The 15,098-nt window shown below is 41.3% G+C and overlaps 1 protein-coding gene across 3 annotated transcripts in view; it reads left to right on the forward strand.

The window, feature by feature from the left end:
* SBNO1 (strawberry notch homolog 1) overlaps positions 1 to 15,098 on the forward strand; it is a 100,302-nt gene that overhangs the window by 21,973 nt on the left and 63,231 nt on the right. Inside the window, exons 3-6 of one of the 3 annotated variants that reach the window (XM_075833940.1) lie at positions 5,727 to 5,828; positions 7,493 to 7,799; positions 10,590 to 10,690; positions 14,775 to 14,862. In XM_075833940.1, the coding sequence (XP_075690055.1) occupies positions 5,727 to 5,828; positions 7,493 to 7,799; positions 10,590 to 10,690; positions 14,775 to 14,862 (598 nt within the window). The remainder of the gene's footprint in view (positions 1 to 5,726; positions 5,829 to 7,492; positions 7,800 to 10,589; positions 10,691 to 14,774; positions 14,863 to 15,098) is intronic. The other 2 variants (XM_075833944.1, XM_075833953.1) reach the window with 2 other exon arrangements.

The raw sequence follows: 15,098 nt of genomic DNA on the forward strand, positions 1-15,098 counted from the left end.
TGACCATTTTTGTATTTATGCAAATGAGGCTTGCAAAAGTCCAACTGGGCGTGTATTATGTGCGTACATCGGGGCGTTTTTACTAGCTGGGCGTTCTGACGAGAAGTATCATCCACTTCTCTTCAGAACGTCCAGCTTCTGGCAGTGCACAGACACACAGCGTGTTTCACGAGCGATCACGCTGTGACGTCACTCACTTCCTGCCCCAGGTCCTGCATCGTGTCGGCCGCATCGGCACCAGAGGCTACAGTTGATTCTGCAGCAGCGTGCAGGTAAGTCGATGTAGCTACTTACCTGCAAACGCTGATGCTGCTGCAGAATCAACTGTAGCCTCTGGTGCCGATGTGTCCTCGCTCGTCCGACACGATGCAGGACCTGTGAGTGACGTCACAGCGTGATCTCTCGAACACGGCTGTGTCTGCACTGCCAGAAGCTGGGCGTTCTGAAGAGAAGGGGATGATACTTCTCGTCAGAACGCCCAGCTAGTAAAAGTAGTAAAAACGCCCCGATGTACGCCATAATACACGCCCACTTGGACTTTTGCAAGCCTCATTTGCATAAATACAAAAATGGTCATAACTTGGCCAAAAATTCTCGTTTTTTAAAATAAAAATGTTACTGTAATCTATATTGCAGCGCCGATCTGCTGCAATAGCAGATAGGGGTTGCAAAATCTGGTGACAGAGCCTCTTTAAAGACCAACTGGGCATGTTTTTACTTTTGACCAAGTGGGTGTTGTAAAGAAGTGTATGAGGCTGACCAATCAGTGTCCTACACTTCTCATTGTGCAGTGAAAGAAGCTGGGCTAGAACAATCTGTGGATCATGCTGGGCTGGAACAATGAGAAGTGTATGACGCTGATTGGTCACTGATTGGCCAGCTTCATACACTTCTTTACAACACCCACTTGGTCAAAAGTAAAAACATGCCCAGTTGGTCTTTAAAGGCATGGTGTCGCCCCAAAAACATGTTTTTTTTTTAAAATTTAAACATTTAGTGTGTGGGTGATTAAACATTGTTCAAATTTTTTTTATTTTTTTCGCGAGTCAGGAAATATTATAAATTTTTTCAAATTTATAATACTACCCATTTTTGGTCACTAGATGGAGCTGTTTGGAGCTAGTTCCCAAAATTGCAGCATTGCAACATTGGGTTAAAAGCTATCGCTCTAGTGAGCTCTCAGCAATCCCCCCTCCTTTATCCTGGCTAGTGCCGGGATAAACGAGGGGTTTGAAAGGTTTAACCTCCTACACTGTGTGTCGCCATTTTTTGAGGTAACCCACAGTGTAGTAGGTTTACATGCAGTAGTAAACACACACAAACACTAACATACATTGAAATCGCTTACCTGCTCCTGCCGCCGCGGCCCGTCCGCTCCCTTTGCTGCCGCTGTTCCATGTGCACTTGTCCGGAAGCCGCGACCGGAAGTAGTGATATTACTGTCCAGCCGCGACTTCCGGTCCACAGGAAAATGGCGCCGGACGGCGCCAATTTCGAATAGGACTGTGTGGGAGCGGCGCATGCGCAGTTCCCACACAGACGCCGTACACGGCAGTCAATGGGACGGGAGCCGTTCGCAGTCCCTATGGGACTGTGGCTGCCGTATTCCATGTCTGTGTGTGTCGTTAATCGACACACACAGAAATGGAACAAAAAATGGCAGCCCCCATAGGGAAGAAAAAGTGTGAAAATAAGAAACAGTAAAACACAAACACACAAATGAAAATAAACGTTTATATTACAGCACTAACATCTTTAACATATAAACAAATTATTTGTGATGACACTGTTCCTTTAAAGGAACAGTGTCATCACAATTTATTTTTTTTAATATGTTAAAGATGTTAGTGCTTTATTAAAAACGTTTATATTTATTTGTGTGTTTGTGTTTTACTTTTTCTTATTTTTACACTTGTTCTTGTCTATGGGGGCTGCCATTTTTTTTTCCATTTCTGTATGTGTCGATTAACGACACATACAGACATGGAATACGGCAGCCACAGTCCCATAGGGACTGCGAACGGGGCCCGTTCCATCCACTAACATGTACGCCGTCTGTGTGGGAACTGCGCATGCGCCGCTCCCACATAGTCCAATTTGAAATGCGCGCCGTCCGGCGCCATTTTCCTGTGGACCGGAAGTCGCGGCCGGACAGTAAGATTACTACTTCCGGTCGCGGCTTCCGGACTTGTGCACTTGGACCAGCGGCAGCAGACGGAGCGGACGGGCCGGAGGGAGCCGCGGCGGCAAGAGCAGGTAAGAGATTTCTATGTATGTTCGTGTTTGTGTACGTTTACTACTGTATGTAAACCTACTACACTGTGTGTTAGCTCAAAAAATGGCGACACACAGTGTAGGAGGTTAGACCGTTCAAACCCCTCGTTTATCCCGGCACTAGCCAGGATAAAGGAGGGGGGGATGCTGAGAGCTCACTAGAGCGAGGGCTTTTTACCCAATTTTGCAATGCTGCAATTTTGGGAATAGCTCCATCTAGTGACCAGCAATGGGAAATATTATAAATTAGAATTAATTTATAATATTTCCTGACTCGTGAAAAAATAAAAAAAATGTGAACAATGTTTAATCACCTACACACTAAATGTTTAATTAAAAAAAAACAAACATGTTTTTCTGGCAACACATTCCCTTTAAGAAACTAATTGGCATAAATCTAAAATTGCTCATAACTTGCTAAAAAATGATAGTTTTTCAAAATAAAAACCACTGCTGTTATCTACATTACAGCGCCGATCAGACTATGTAGGAGATAGGGCACTTATAATCTGGAGCCTCTTTAAAATGTATGAGGGACTCTTCTATTGCAATGTTGTTTTCGTGGGTGTAAGCTTCTTGAAATTTGGTGCAGAAATGATCAATGATTGGCCTGATTTTGAATAGGCGGTCTTATGTGGGGTCATCACTGGGCAGGCACTGTGCCTTTATTATAATGCAAAAATTGTCATCACCTCCAATTTTTTTCTCTTTTTTGTTTTTTTTAAATTTTTTTACATGTCTAGGACAGCACCAATCACCACCATATCACTGTCCTTTGGCACAGTAATTGGCTAAAGCCGCAATTGGCCAGACTGAATTGACCGGCCAATGGCAGCGATCGTCGATGCGGGGGAGACGCCGCCTGGGCATCGTTTACAGATGGCTGCTGTTATGAACAGCAGCCATCTTTACTTTAAAACGTTCTTATTTTTTTTACTATAACTGGTTTCCCATTTGTCGTAAGCATACAACGTTTTGCGGGAAGCACTGGCTTTCCATGACGTATACTTACGACAAATGTCGGGAAGGGGGTAAATTCCTTGAGTAAAAATAGAGAAATCATAATTAAACTAGCAGATAAAGGGTTACATAGTTACATAGTTTGTACGGTTGAAAAAAGACACATGTCTATAGTAGTTCGGGATAAAATAAAAGATTACATGAAGGAGGTGGAGAGACCACTATCTGACCATTGTACCTATTGGAAAATTCCTACAGTAGCTTCTATAACATCCCATTCTAAATCCATAGGCATTAATATAGAGCTGGTATGCGTGCCCCCCCCCCCTCCTTTGCATCTAAAACGCCTTCCACTCATCTGGGAAGGCTTTCTATAAGATCTTTTGGAGTGTCTGTGGGAAATTTTGCCCATTCATCCAGAAGGGCATTTGTGATGCCTGAGACAGATATTAGACGATGGGGCCTGGCTCGTAATCTCCGTTCTAGTTCATCCCAAAGGTGGTTGAGGTGAGGGCTCCTTGTGGACTAGTTAAGTTCTTCCACGGCGAACTTGTACAACCGTGCCTTTATGGACGTTCCTTTGTGCACTGGGGCACAGTCCTGCTGGAACTGTAAACGGTCTCCCCCCCCCCCCCCCCCCCCCCCCCAACTGTTTACACAAAGTTGGAAGCCTACAACGGTCCAAAATATCTTGGTATGCTGAAGATTTCCCTTCACAGGAACGAAGGGCCTAGACAAACCAATTAAAACGACCCCATAGCAGTATCCCTCCTCCACCAAACTGAGACAGCAGAGCATTGGCAACTTTTGTACTATGCGCCTCTGCACTCCGCGTCCATGCTCTGTAACTTTACGTGATCTGTCAATTGGTGACTGAGTTGCTGTGGTTTTTAAATGCTTCCGCTTTACAATAATACCACTCAGTTGATTCTGGAATATCTAGAAGGGAAGAAGTTTCACGAACTGAGGCCTCATTCACACGGCCGTGCCAGTTATCGCGGTCTGCAATTACGGGCATGGCCGTCTGCAGACAGACACCCGCGTTTTCACCCGTGCTCCCATATAAAGCATGGGAGCACGGTCCATAAAAAGCTAAATATAGGACATGTCCTATCTTTTGCGGAAGACATTCTACGGTCCGGACACCTCGCAAATATACGGGAAGGTGTCCGTGGACAATCGAAAGGGTCCGTAATTGTGGACCCTAATGTCTGCAATTATGAACGAATTCTGCAGGTCGTGTGCATTGTGCCTGCCTTGTTGCAAAGGTGGCATCCTATTACTTCACCAGGCTGGAATTCAGTGATCTCTTTACTACAACCTATTTCACAAATGTTTGTGGAGGCAGACTGCACGGCTAGGTGCTGGACTTTATAAACCTGTGGCACTAAAACGCCTGAATTCAATGATTGAGGGGTGTCCCAATACTCTTGTCTAATAGTGTAAGGCCTTTTTCACACGGCGTTAAAAAAAAAAAAAAAGACGTGTAAACGCGTCAAACGCTAGCATTGTTCTTGGCAAGCAATTTTTAAATAACAGCCGTTTTGGTTGCGTAATTAAGACTCCCATTGACTATGGGAATTAGGCACGTTTTACTCGCCAAGAATTGACCGAATGCTGCTTTTATTACACAACGCAGATTTTAAACCTAGCCGTGCATAAAAAAAACGCGTCGTGCAATGCATTTTTTTCGTTTGTCAATGGAAAGCTTAAAGCATGCGTCTTCTGGCGCGTGAACCGTGGCAAAAATGCATCGAATAAACGCTGTGTGAACAATGCCTAATTCTATGATTGTCTGTAACTACAGCTTAGAATCTGTATGTCCAAAAGCTGGTACAGCTCCAACAGGTACAGGCTGTAAACTTGGTACTGTACCACCTATTGTGGTGCTTCTTGAAGTTAAAATTCATAGTGTAAAGGGGTCTACCAAAATTTACATAGATATGTAGAACAGCTTCTCTTTATTTGGCTTAAAGTATAAACCAGCCTTTCATCCCGTCTATCAACCCTAAGGGTATGTGCACACGCTTACTAAAAATAAGTCTGAAAATAGAGCGGTTTTAAAGGGCAAACTGTTCCTGATTTTCAGCTATTTTTATTTTTTTTTAGCAACTCGTGTTTTTTACAGCCTTTTTTTGGAGCTGTTTTTCTAGTCCATGAAAAACTGCTCCAAAAACGTCAAGTGACATGCCGTTTCTTTACGCACCCGTTTTCGAAACCGCCACGCAAAAAATGTCCCGTCTGAACAGAGCTCTGTTTTTACCATTTAAATCAATGGGCAGATGTTTGGAGGTGTTCTGCTTTCCGATTTTTACGGACCGATAATAAGCAGTGTGCACATACTCTTAAAATTCTTCTATGCCCACATTCTTCCTCCACTACAGAATTAGGTCTATAGTTAGAACGTGATAAGGAGGGCTACACGCCAAGTGAGGTAAAACACGGCAGATTGTCTGGTGGCTGATAAGTCTGTTCTGTTTGATGTTTTTCAGTCTGTGCCAATCCGTGCTTTAGGCGGAAACAAGGAGACTGAATCAGTTTCTATGAAGCAGGAGCCTGTGTCTGTAACAACCCCAGCACAATTGAATGTCAGGGTAAGCCATTGTCATGCGAGGATCTAGAACGAACCGGGCACTCGCAGAAGTATGAGAAATATATTAGGAGACGGGAAGAAAATTGTAGTATAGAGAATTTCTTCTAGGGGAACCTCCAGGAGAAAAAAAAGCGATATTACTCAGGAATTGTAAGGACAACTTATTGCTCTGTGATCCGTCTGGAACTGTTTATTACAGGAACCCTGTGTAGATTCAAACAACCAAATACAAGTTCTGCATCCTAACCTGCTTGAATGATTGTGTTCATATGTCAGGATAGGGAAGTATTTGGTGGTTTAGATCAACACCATCGCTATGAACACACATTGCACCTGCCAAAAATTAAGTGTAACCGTAGGCTATGGGCCTGTAACTGAGCGATCTTGTCCGTGTAGCACGAAGAAAAAAAAGCGTATTCACACACCGCACTTTACTGTCTTTCGTTGATATTTTGAATGGCATATGCATATATATATATATATAATATATTTTATTAATCTGGCCAGATGTTACTTTAGGGTCAATTCACAAGTTGAGGTGCCGTTAGAACCGCATCATGAAAACTCATCTGAGAACTGAATCAAGAAACCGCATGTGTATTTACTGCGATTTGGTGTGTTTTTCTATGCAGTTGCTGTAAAAATGAAATTGCACAAAAACACGGATTTCAGATGCGTTGTTTTCAATGCATTGTAGCCACACCTCAACCGCAACGTGTGAATGGACCCTTAAGGCTAGGGCTGCATAGTGGGTCTTTTTTTTTTTTTAGCACTACTTTCAAATTGTAACTTTTTTTTTTTTTTTTTTTTTAAATTCTGTTTTTTATTTATTTCTCACAAGTTTGCGACAGAGACCTAAAACCTATCACGACTCCATGATATACATTTGTAACGTGTGAGCACCAAGGAAGATCATATGGATAAAAAGAATAAGATGAGAGAGCGAGAACCAGAAAGAGGGAGGAAGAAGGGTATAGGGGGGGCTTATCCTCATCATCCACCCCATAAGCGGACGTCTCATAGGAAAAATAAGTAAATTAAGTTACATATTCGGACAGCAGAGCGATATACTCCGAAGAATTCTCAGCTTACCTAGGTTGACCAGACACGCATAAATTTATCATGAGTGTCCCGCAAGGAGGCGGTAAGCTCCAAATTGTAACCATTTAACTACAGCTGCAGTCTAGCGGTTGCATGCAGCTGTTGCTTGACACTGACTTTTTGTAGCGGTACTTTCACATTTTAACTGTAGCCCTAGACTATAGGTTTTTGTTTTTTTTGTTTTTTTTTTTTGAAAACGCACCATGCTCTGGGTATGGCGTCTTTTTTTATTTTTTTTTCTGCCGTTTTTCCCTGTAGGCTTTTTTATAGGACTTAAAAAAAAAAAAAAAAAACTCGTACAAAATGCCACTAAATAGATAAAGCCACCTAAAGTCATGAAATGCATGCTACATTTAAAAATGCTGGTGTTTTTTTCATGCAGTTTAACACGCCTGATAAAAGCCCTGTTTAAAGGAGGCCCAAATGGCATTGTATATTTTTCTTCTGGTTATTCTACTTCAATATGATGGCATTATGTCGCTGGAGCCGGTGTATACAAGTCTTTGTAATTTCAACGGCTTTTTTCATATTTGTGTTTTTTGTTTTTCTTTAACTCTCTCCCAGCCTCCATCAACTACAACGTTTGTCCTAAATCAAATAAATCAATTGCCAACACTTGGTAGCACGATAGTGATGACAAAAACTCCAGCTGTTACTACCACTCGACAGACTATCACCTTAACAAAGATTCTTCAGACTAGCGCTGCAACAAGACCATCCACAGCTGCACCTGTTGTCCAAACCACTGTATCTTCTGTTCCATCGAAAGACCAAATCCAGCTAAAAGACCTGCTTAAATCCAGCAGCCTGAATAAGTTAATGAAACTGAAGCCACCTTCTAATATCGCCCAGCCAGTTGCAACCGCTGCAAGTATGTATAGCCTGGCTTTCCTTTCCACCTATGCTTGTGTTCTTTGCCGTCTGAGATTAACCCTGTGTGATTTGGTACAGATTTTTAATGCATACTCAGAATAGGCATACATTCCTAAATGCAGGGATTGTATCTAGCATATTAGATTTAAATATTTCACTGAAAGTCCTTCAACAGTAGATTTTAGTTTTTGTTTTTTTGGCATTTTTCTTGTTTCTTCGTTTAGATGTTGTCCATGTTTCTGTTTATTTTTGTCTACTATGTATCATTTAGTTATTTGTTAGCTAGCATTTGTCGTGTTACATGTGGTTTTAATTTGATATTTACGGTGCTACTGTTTAATGTATTGGTGCTAAAGTGTCCCTAAGCAGTAATCCCTCCTCACAGCAGGAGCCTAGGGTTTGCTGATGTTTGGAAATATGCCACTACTAGTGCTGGAAAGTTTTGGTGATAATTAGAAGAATAACAAAATACCATGGCCGCAGTTTGCTACTGCAAAATGGCTAATGCTTCGTTCACATCTGCGTCAGGGCTTCGTTCATGGGTTCCGTCGGAGCTGTCCGTCAGGGGACCCATGAACAGAACCCTGACAAACGGAAAACATAGGTTTCTGTTTGCATCCCCATAGATTTCAATGGTGACGGATCCAGTGCAAATGGTTTACATATGTCACTGTTGTTTAGTTTAGTCATTGTTGTTTAAGGGTTCTGTCGTTTTGACTGAATGAGTAGTGTAGTCTGCTACGCTATTCATTCTGTCAAAACGACGGAACCCTTAAACAACAATGACTAACTGAATACCTTTGCACCGGATCTGTCACCATTGAAATCAATGGTGATGCAAACAGAAACCTATGGTTTCCATTTGTTAGGGTTCTGTTCATGGGTTTCCCAGACGGAACCCATGAACTGAGCCCTGACCCATGTGAACGAAGTCTAAGAGTAGCCCATTTTATGTATTTTTAAATAAGCACATATATAATATACAACCGTGTAACAAACCCTATAGATAACATTCAACTCCAAATTACAAATGTGATGTGAGAAACTTGGCTGAGACTCCACTCAGGCGGATGTAATATAGCTGTGTGTGGGAGGTGCATAATTAGGGCCAAAAAAGGATTGAATCCCTTTGTAAAGGGTAACTAAACGTTCAATCTTCTGACATGTCGGTGACACGTCACAAGTTTTAAATGGTGGGGGTCCGAGCACATAGACCCCCACCAATCGCTAAAAGGAAGCGGCAGAGGCGCTCGTGTAAGCACTGTGACGCTTATTTTCTGTTAGGCTTTGTCCAGAAATCAATGTATCTGAGTACGGGCTCAATAGAAAGTCTATGAGCCTGTACTCCGATACATTGGTTTTCTGGAAAAAGCCAAACAGAAACTAAGCGGCTGAGCGCTCACACGAGCACTTCTGCCGCTTTGTTTTAGCGATTGTGCTCTGACCCCCACCATGTAAAACTTCTGACATGTCCGAAGTTTGAACGTTTAGTTACCCTTTAATGTGATCCAATCCAGTTTTGGTTTTTTTCTGATCTTATAGAGCTCATCTTACGGCGGTGTAAATGTGGCCTTGGGGTTCAGACGCGCCATATTTTTTTCGGCTGCAGCAAAATGCTAAAGTTATAGACATGCTGTGAATCTGAAAATCCGTGGCATTTACTCAAATCTACTGTGGGAAAATCTGTTTAAATATGGTTTTGAAAACCCCATTAAAAAATTAACTGTAGTTTGTTGCAAATTTTTTTTTTCCTTGTACACAACCTGCAAGAAATCTACCATGTCTCAACGTGGCCTCAGAATACATGCTTTTAAAATCTTTTCACCCCCTTCACACGTGGCAGATTTAGTTGCAGACTTTTTGCTTGCTTCAGAAACCACCCCATTTAGGAGACTGGACCTAATTTCTCAGTCACAGATATTTTTGCAAATAATCTGCAGTGTGCAGGGGGCCTTGGAGAGATTTTATACCCTATTACTAGCAGATTTATAGCCATCTTTCCATCATTTTTTCAATGGACTTCAACAGAGAAGCTCTGCATTAAAACCACATGTATTAATTTTTCTGTGTGATACCGCAACGCAGTTTTTTTTCAAACCCTTTTAAGAAAGTATTTTTGCTATGAGGTATTTCACACCACTACTATGACACGTGTTGGGAAACCTTGAGTGGTAAAGTATATTTATTGCTGTGAATGTTCATACTATGGTTACTTGGTATTATTTCTGCAGCATTCCCGAACATATTATATTTGTTACAGAAATTGTAATATTCTCTCCAAAGGTGGTAAGTGCCACCAAGACAGGTAAGGGAGTAATTGGGTGTTGGATTTTATTTTATTTTTTTTCACTTTTACATTGACATCACTGTTCACAACTGTTCCTAGTAACTACAATATCTCTACCTTTTCACTTCACCAAATTAGACTATAGTAGATGAGTTGTTCACAAGTTGGTGTGGATCCTATTCTGCTTCAGACGTTCATACAGGTGCTTTGGGAGCTGCAAACCTGTGTGCAGTAATCGCGCTTTGGCATACTTTGCTCGTGCCCACATAAGTTGAATTATTTTTTCTAACTTTCGTTCTCTGGGGAGATGGGAATGCCACTTTTTTTTTTTTTTCCCCCTCCCCCTTTGTTGTATGGTGAAATAAGCATTTTGCAATGGTTAATTTTCATATGCATTTTGTAAGGTTTTCAAGAAGCAGTGTTTTTTTTTTTTTTGTTTTTTTTTTAACTTATTGAAGCTTTTCTATATTTGTTTTACATGCTAACTTTTTCTTTTGGTAGCTGATCTGATGAATGGAGCAAAGAAAGATATTTCTAATAAAGAAGTCACCAGAATATGGGTCAGTGATGATATTAAAATGAGAAGCTTTTCTCCAACTAATGTAAGTACGAGAATATTCAGATATAGAAATTAAACTGTCTTTATTTATCACTACATACTGTATAATGTGCTCAGTTAGTACATGTTCCTATATCTCACTGCATATGAAATGACGCAGCCTAATCAAATGCAAGAAACCGTGACCTTTCTAGGTACTGCAGTAGACTAGACCTGCATAATTTTCCAAATGGGTCCACCTTGAGTTTATTTGGGCTTTGGAAATCTCAATGGAAATTCTTGGTTTTTGTCTTCTATTTAAAGCGGCTCTGTCACCAGATTATAAGTGCCCTATCTCCTACATAATGTGATCGGCGCTGTAATGTAGATAACACTGTTTTTTTTTAATTTTGAAAAATGATCATTTTTGAGGAAAGTTATGAGCAATTTTAGATTTATGCTAATTACTTCCCAAATGGGCATTTTTAAACTTCTGACCAAGTGGGCGTTGTAAAGAGGAGTGTATGACACTGACCAATCAGCGTCATACACTTCTCTCCATGTCCAAGATCACGCTGTGCTGTCACACACACCCACATTAACTTTTTTTTTTTTTAACTAGTTTTATTCAACTCCAAGCTTATACACAACACATAAATGTCATTATACAAAAAAAATGCAAGTAATAAGATGTACAAGTAAAATTATACCAAAAAGTATTCACAATGAAATAAACCACCTATCTTGCCCACCCCCTAGCCCCATCTCATACAATGAACCATAGTTAGACAAACTCATCACATATTACTTATCCACTGGAAACAACTAAATCCGCAATAGCTCGATAAATTTCGTATGTTCTTCTAAGGGTCAATGGCGAGGAGATCCACAAGCCCCTAAGCTTATCAAACTTCCATATATATTTTCTATTACGATATACCACCTTCTCATAGGGTAAAAATTAACTATTTCCATTGCTTCAAAGAAGGCCTATCAGCCATCCAACATATGGCAACTGCTTTTCTGGCCAGAAATGCGGACTTTCGCAGAAAAATTCTGTCAGTGCTACCAACGTTCCTCAGGTAAAAGTCCCAGCAGGCAAACCGCCAGTGACCGGTATCTCAGACGAAACAATCCGGCTCAACATTGATGCGACCTCCCCCAGAAGGAACGAATACAAGAACAGTCCCACATGAGATGTATAGAGTTAGCATCTGGCGTATGACACTCAGTGTGTGGTAAACGACCCATCCTATTAAGCCTGATTGGGGTAAGATAGCACTGATGAACTATATACAATGGAGTCAACCTATTCACTGAAGGGGAAACACACACACATATATATATATATATGATTCCAGAGCTTCGGCCCAGTCCTCCCCGGACATGGATGGAATCGCCACTTTCCAGGCTGCTTCAGCCGAAAGCTTCTACGATTTCACTTTAAAATTCAGCAGGTAAGTATGTAGTGCCGAGATAAGACCCTTGGGTCCCGCCGTCCGAAAAATCCCAATCAGAGGCAATTTGGACAAACCAGGGCCACGCCCCTGAAATTGAGAAGCAAGTGCATGCCGGAGTTGCAAATAACTATAGAAGTGCACCCTGTCTATACCATAATGTTCTTACATTTGCGTAAATTATAGACGTATCTTATCCTTGTAAATGTCATGCAAAGTACGTACATTGTGGTATTTCCAAACATCTATGTGATCCATTTTCTGTAACTAGGGGAACATGGGGTTATCCGAAAGAGGGGTCGTCTCCGGTGCATCTGCAATCCTATCAAGTTCCTTAGCTATCTTCCATGTTTGACATGCCAATCTATGAAGCAGCAACAATCTCTCCCTAAACAATATGGGTTATTCCAGAATCGACCACAAATCCCCCGATTCCACTACCTCTCCCAAAATATATTCAGAAAATGGCAGAGACTTCGTTACAGACACCCATGTAGCCAGATATATCAATTGGCCTCCCAAAAAAAACTGGTAGTGCCAAATCCCCCTTAACTTTGGGACGCTGCAGAACTGTCAGGGCCAACGTCTTTCTACCTCTACCCCATATAAATCCGGACATCAAAGAGTTCAGAGTAGTAAAAAATTTCTTGGGGACGGGGCTGTTAGCATGTTCCAGGGCACACAAACCCTTGGGCAAAAGGACCATTTTAATTAAGTTCACTCTACCAGCCACTGACCAGGGGAGAGTACACCATCCCTAAACAAGTCCTCCAATGGATATATATTTTTAGAATGTGAGATCCTCGGATCCTGTGTAATATATACCCCTAAGTACTTGAACAATTCTACTACCGGCAAATTAAAGTACACCTCCAGCCATGTCACCTTCCACAATGGCATCAACGCTGACTTGGACCAATTAATCAAAAGACCGGAGAAGGTCCCAAACCTAGTCACCAACTCAATAGCTCTAGGGAGCGTGTTGTGAACGTCTGACATAAAAAGAATCGTATCATCCGCATATAAACCTATCCGACTTTCCCTTAGACCCATCTGTATACCCTGATCTTCTGATATTTGTTATCCTGACGAATTCTCAGCGCCAGTGGTTCTAGAGCCAATGCAAATAACAGTTGGGACAAGGGGCAACCCTGTCCGGTCCCCCTACCCAATTTCTAAAAGGAGGCTCCCATCTCATTAACCAACACATTTACTTTCGGATTACGGTACAAAATACCCACCCACTTAATAAATCCCGGGCCAAAACCAAATCTCGAAAGGACCCTGTGTCACCCACATTAACTGTACTGAAGTGACTTAAGAGTGAATAGACATCACCTCCAGCCAGGATGCGATGTCTATTCACAATCCCGACACTTCGGTAAAGTTTGTGTGGGACTTAGTCGCTGCACAGCGTGACCTCGCGACATCACGCTACTGCTTTCTTTCATCGCGTGATCTCGCGAGATCAAACTGTGCAGCCATTAAGTCCCACACAAACTTTACCGAAGTGTCGGGATTGTGAATAGACATCGCGTCCTGGCTGGAGGTGATGTCTATTCACTCAAGTCACTTCAGTAAAGTTAATGTGGCACGCTATGCTAAGTATAAATGGACATGAATGGAGAGAAGTGTATGATGCTGATTGGTCAGCGTCATACACTCCTCTTTACAACGCCCACTTGGTCAAAAGTTAAAAAAACATTAAGAAAGTAATTAGCATAAAGTAAAATTGCTCAGAACTTCCTCAAAAATGATCGTTTTTCAAAATAAAAAACACTACTGTAATCTACATTACAGCGTCAATCATTATGTAGGAGATGGGGCACTTATAACCAGACAGAGCCTCTTTTTTTAAAGAAGCTCTATGAAACTTATGGATGAGGAAGAAGTCTTGGGGCAAAAAACATTTTTGCTGGGAGTTCTTCTATAATTATGACTGTAAAGGGAAGCCGGCTATTTGGAGCTCTATCAAACACTTCAAGCTATAAAAACACTGAGATATATCTGCACAGATTTTTGGACCGGTTTAGCGCAAAGGAAAAAAAAATAAAAAATTATAAATATATATATAATTTGCTGATGACACAAGGAAATGGTGCTCAACTATACAGTGCCTCGCTTCAGCTAATGGGAAAGGTTTAGAATAAGAGCTGTTCCCTTTAAAAAGTGACCACAAATGGTTACAGCTTTTTTTAATTTATTTTTTTTTGTAAGGCCCCTTGCACACAACTAGCTTTTTATTTCTAATTGCGGACAATCTGCGCGCCCATTCATTTCTATCGGCCACGGACACCTTTCCGTATATTTACAGATGTCTGTCCGGGCAATAGAAATGATCTGCAAAATATAGAACATTTCCTATTCCTGGCCGCAATTGCAGCACAAACTAGCCCATAGTCTATGCATGTGTGCAAAATTGCAGACTGCTACAGCCGTCTGGAATTGCAGAAGTATTTGTATGCAACTATTTCTTAAGAAAATTACGCCATGAGCAATTGTCACCAGCCCCTTTGTAAAGGTGACGTTTGAAGCCGCCTCTTTTATTTTATTTTTTGAGGCTCCGTAAATATGGATGCACTACGGACTGTATTTGAGGACCGTAATAAAACAAAACCCAACGGTCGTGTGCATGAGACCTCGAGCGTGTTTAAAATATTAGGTTAACTAAATATATAATCTTTATTTCAGAAAGTAAAAGAGGAGGATGAACCAGAGGAAGAAGATGAGGATGAAATGGGCCATGCTGAGACATATGCTGAATATATGCCAATAAAACGTATGTTACATTTAATGCGATTCTAAACTGCAATATTTATTCAGATACTTTTATGATCTGAATCTATCACTACAGTAAACATACTGACTGTTCTTTCTTCTGTGCAAGGTTGAAAAAATGATGTAGGTTCTACTGGCTAGTCCTATTGTAAGCAACGATACTGCCCATTCACTGATCAGTTAGGCCCCGATCTTACCAGCGCTTTTACCATTGTTAAAGGGGCATACATTGCAGGA

Source organism: Rhinoderma darwinii, chromosome 1 (assembly GCF_050947455.1).
Source record: "Rhinoderma darwinii isolate aRhiDar2 chromosome 1, aRhiDar2.hap1, whole genome shotgun sequence".
NCBI lineage: Eukaryota > Metazoa > Chordata > Amphibia > Anura > Rhinodermatidae > Rhinoderma > Rhinoderma darwinii.